This window comes from Panicum virgatum, chromosome 2N (genome assembly GCF_016808335.1).
Source record: "Panicum virgatum strain AP13 chromosome 2N, P.virgatum_v5, whole genome shotgun sequence".
NCBI classification, from domain to species: Eukaryota; Viridiplantae; Streptophyta; class Magnoliopsida; order Poales; family Poaceae; genus Panicum; species Panicum virgatum.
The window spans coordinates 52,030,740-52,034,370 of NC_053146.1; the positions used below are offsets into that span (position 1 = coordinate 52,030,740).

At 47.5% G+C, this 3,631-nt stretch overlaps 1 protein-coding gene across 1 annotated transcript; it reads left to right on the forward strand.

The window, feature by feature from the left end:
- Nucleotides 1-578: 578 nt before the first annotated feature.
- LOC120661139 (predicted GPI-anchored protein 58) lies at nt 579-1,430 on the forward strand. The gene has a single exon (XM_039939859.1). The coding sequence runs from the start codon at nt 723-725 to the stop codon at nt 1,077-1,079; it is 357 nt and encodes a 118-aa protein (XP_039795793.1). The 5' UTR covers nt 579-722; the 3' UTR covers nt 1,080-1,430.
- The last annotated feature ends 2,201 nt before the right edge of the window (nt 1,431-3,631 follow it).

Consider the following 3,631-nt stretch of genomic DNA (forward strand, 5'->3'; position numbering starts at 1 on the left):
GGCCCCACATGTCAGCTGTACGTGCTGTGCCGGATTTTTTTTTTCTATGTTCATTTCAGCCATATATGGGACATAGTGGCCAGCATAATCTCGATATAAAAAATAGAGCTCCTGCAAAACCATCCCTTGCGCCAGAGCTTTAACTTACATGTGGTAGGGTGGACGTGCATAACAAAGGACTAGGAGTACTATCTCAAGAAGCTCCTACTACTATACCAAGTGGTAAAATTTTTAGAGGCAGAGGGCTGCGAGCTGGTTGGGACCATGATTACCGGAGCTTCTTCGGAGCACAGAAAGATAGGCGGACGCCTATATCCAATCAGCAAGTTGGGGATGCGCATGTATACTAATGCTAGAATGCAGCTACTCGCTCGCCTCAACCTGCTTTTAAAGTAGATTTTGTGAGAGGTTTATTACCCACGTAAACAGCATTACCGCCCACCAGCAATTAATAATTACTGGTAAAGCCCAGCAGTTACCATTACGCCCCTAGTAATCCTCTTCCCTTCCCGTTGCGCCTCTCTCTCTCTCTCTCCATTGAAAGGGCACCGCTATTTAACAGCCTTCGCGCTACCGGTTCAACCTTATTCTCTCTCTCTCTACCCACCTCTTGTTCTTGCAATTGCACCCCCCCCCCCCCTCCCACAGGGCCGAGGAGAATTCGATCCCAATTCACCGCGCGAGGTCGTCGTCGGTAATTGGAGTGAGGGGAGGGGGCAGCAATGGCGTCTCCCGCCGACGAGGCTCTCCCGGAGCTGCCGCCCATCAAGACGGCGCCTTTGCCGCCCCCGCCTTGGGCCTCGGCCTCAGCGTCTCCGTCGGCCACGCCGCCGGCTGGGGACGGCGCGAAGGCGGCGGCTGAGGAGGATCGTGAGCCGTCGACGCCGACGTCGGAGGAGAGCAGGCTGCGGCCGGCCGTGTTGTGCCCGCCGGCCCCAAGGAAGCCGCCGGCGCCGCGGATGCCGGTGAAGCGGAAGCCGCCGCTGCCCTCGCCCGCGCGGGTGTTCGTCGCCGTCCCGCGCGACCTCTCCACCGTCTTCCGGTCGCTGCCGCCCAAGAAGCGGATCCGGGTGTCGTGATGCTCCGATCTGGCCATAATTCACCACCGGCTCCCAGGCTTGGTCGATTTCTTGGAGAATTCTTCCGAGTTATTGGCTTTTCTTCTTCTTTCTTCTTCTTTTTTTTTTGCCCCTTGGGTTACTGGTACCCACGGCCATGGTATAAATTATAATTCGCCGTATAAATAACGTGCTATTAATTTTCTGCGTGTTTTTCTTTTTCTTCTTTTTAGTTGTGTTTGCGTGAGGAGAATTTGTAGCTCTAGAGATGAAGATATTTCTGTTACTGAATGGAAGCAGTTCAAAAAAAAACTTGTAAGAAAAATTCACACTGATCCTGCTAATTATGATACCTGCCTGAATTATTTATCATGGCCTCAGTTTTGCTTGATGCTGAATCTGCAAAGAATTCGGAAATTCAGCCATTAATTGTCGATCATAATTCAGTGGATATGGAAAAACCAGGGCACATGAAGCCATGAGCACGGTGACAAACTGCTCATTTGGGTAGATCCACCATTTCTTACAAGGCAGAACAGAATTATTAATTGTGTGATAATCCTGTGACAAGTTTGAATTTTTTCGAACTTACTTTACTGAATGCTCCCGGCAGTGGACGGATTAGATACCCTGCCCATCAAATCAATTCGGCAAAAGAAAATGGCTCTGATGGTGAGTGTACTTTTGGTTGTGTTTGTCCGAATGCAAGAGAGAGAACAGACAGAGCGAATCTTCCATTGATCAGGACACGACATGATTTTTCTGTTTCTCTAGCTCAATTTCCATCTATCTTTGCAGGGTAAAAGCCTCTCCGAACGCCGAATTTCCCGATCTCTCCCTCTACTCTCTACCTATAAACACCAATTAAACAGGTCGTTTGAGCTCTTTCTATCACTCTATCTCATCTGAAGTTTTTTTGTAATTCTTTTACTACCTCTGTAAAATTAACTGTCGTATCACATCTTCACAGCCGAGACACCACTTAAAGTCTGAGAAGAATCCAAGCTTCCAAGTTTCAAGAACATGCAGCGGATGGATCATGACAGGGAAAAAGGCCAGGCAACAAGTTTTCCTCTCAGGGTCTTTTGTCTTGTGCTACATTGGTCAGTCAGTCCACATCTAGCTCACAAGTAGTACCACAGTTCAGCCATGTACACATACATCGACTGCCAGACCCACAATTCAGGTAGCAAACACTCAAAGTGTCCTATCCTGATGAAAACTGAGAACTCCCATATGGATTTTAGCTGTAAAACATATTTTGGCATGGCTTCGGCTTCTCCTAAAATGGCTGGTGCAACTGAAGCTATTTTAGAAAAATATTTGGTGAAACAGCTTATTCATATTCTTCATTAGTAGATAGAAGAGGGAAGCCAGTGAAGCTCGTATTTTTGGTTCCTCCTAAATAGTGTAAGCTGTTTCCGTCTTCACAAGGTGCTTTATGGAATTATATGGATGAAGCTGTTGCATTAATAACCGTTTGGCATATCCGTTTGGCACAGTTTCAAGTGAAGCTCTCCGCGAAGCCATCCAAGAAGCTATGCGAAAGGGGGCCTAAAACTCGAGCTACATATATGCTTCTAATCACATTGGTTAAACCCTTTTGCATGCACACTATTTTTCAGGATCTAAAGCTCTTGCAGTTACCACAGGAAAGTTCAGTTCAGCTCACCTAGCATGGCCATTGTCTGTAGAAGATTATGATGGGAAAAGTCTAGGATGATGCCCTGAAGAAGAGGGAGAGGAAGCTGAGGAACTGGAAAAGCCCCCTCACGGCTCACATGGGCTGTTACTTGCAGTTACGGTCAGTGTTGTTGCCTCAGGAACAGGTCACCCGAGCACTTTATCCCAGGATGACGCGAGGGATCAGGGCTCGGAAAGCCCTTTCTGTTACTCCTGCATGGCTGCGTCTTCAGTTTTTAACCTGCAGTAGAATCTGCGACCAGCGGCACAAGGAATGTCTCCAAACCTACCCACTATTTTTCACGAGTGTAAAAAATTGTCCCGGCTAGCTGATACTAAACCCGGGAAAGATACCGCTTTTTCCAGATTTGATGGTTAATTTTGGACCCTAGTTAGGCACTAGACTCTGTCACTTGAATGTGGGCCCAGACAATAGCAACTGGCAAAATGGTATATGAATGGCTAGGGTGATGGCCACGTTGGGCTCTGAAACTCGGTGTGCACACACACCTGCATTTCCAGTACTCCTAAAAAAGAAGTAAAACGTAAATGCGAGGCTGTGATGTCAAGCGGCAAAGCACGTACGCATGCAAACCTAGGATTCTTTCGCCAGCGGTAAATGTTTTCCTGCATGGCTGGCTTCTCAACGGATAGCGGTAGGTAAATTCTTGCAGCGAGTAAATTCACCTCCCAACCGTTGTTGGCTCTCAACATTTTTCTCTCCAGGTAACAGCAGGATCCAAGGCTAGTAGTGTACTGGCGGCGAGGTAAATGTGTGGAGGACTCGTGTTTATTTTTCCATGCCATTTATTTACCCAACTAATGCCTGCTAAGTTTTCCATGGCAATTATTTTCCCTGCCTTTTTTATAATTTCCATCCCGTGCCATGC

What these genes read in the sequence shown, in the direction of transcription:
- LOC120661139 (XM_039939859.1), top strand. Translation starts at nt 723, where the DNA reads ATGGCGTCTCCCGCCGACGAGGCTCTCCCGGAGCTGCCGCCCATCAAG.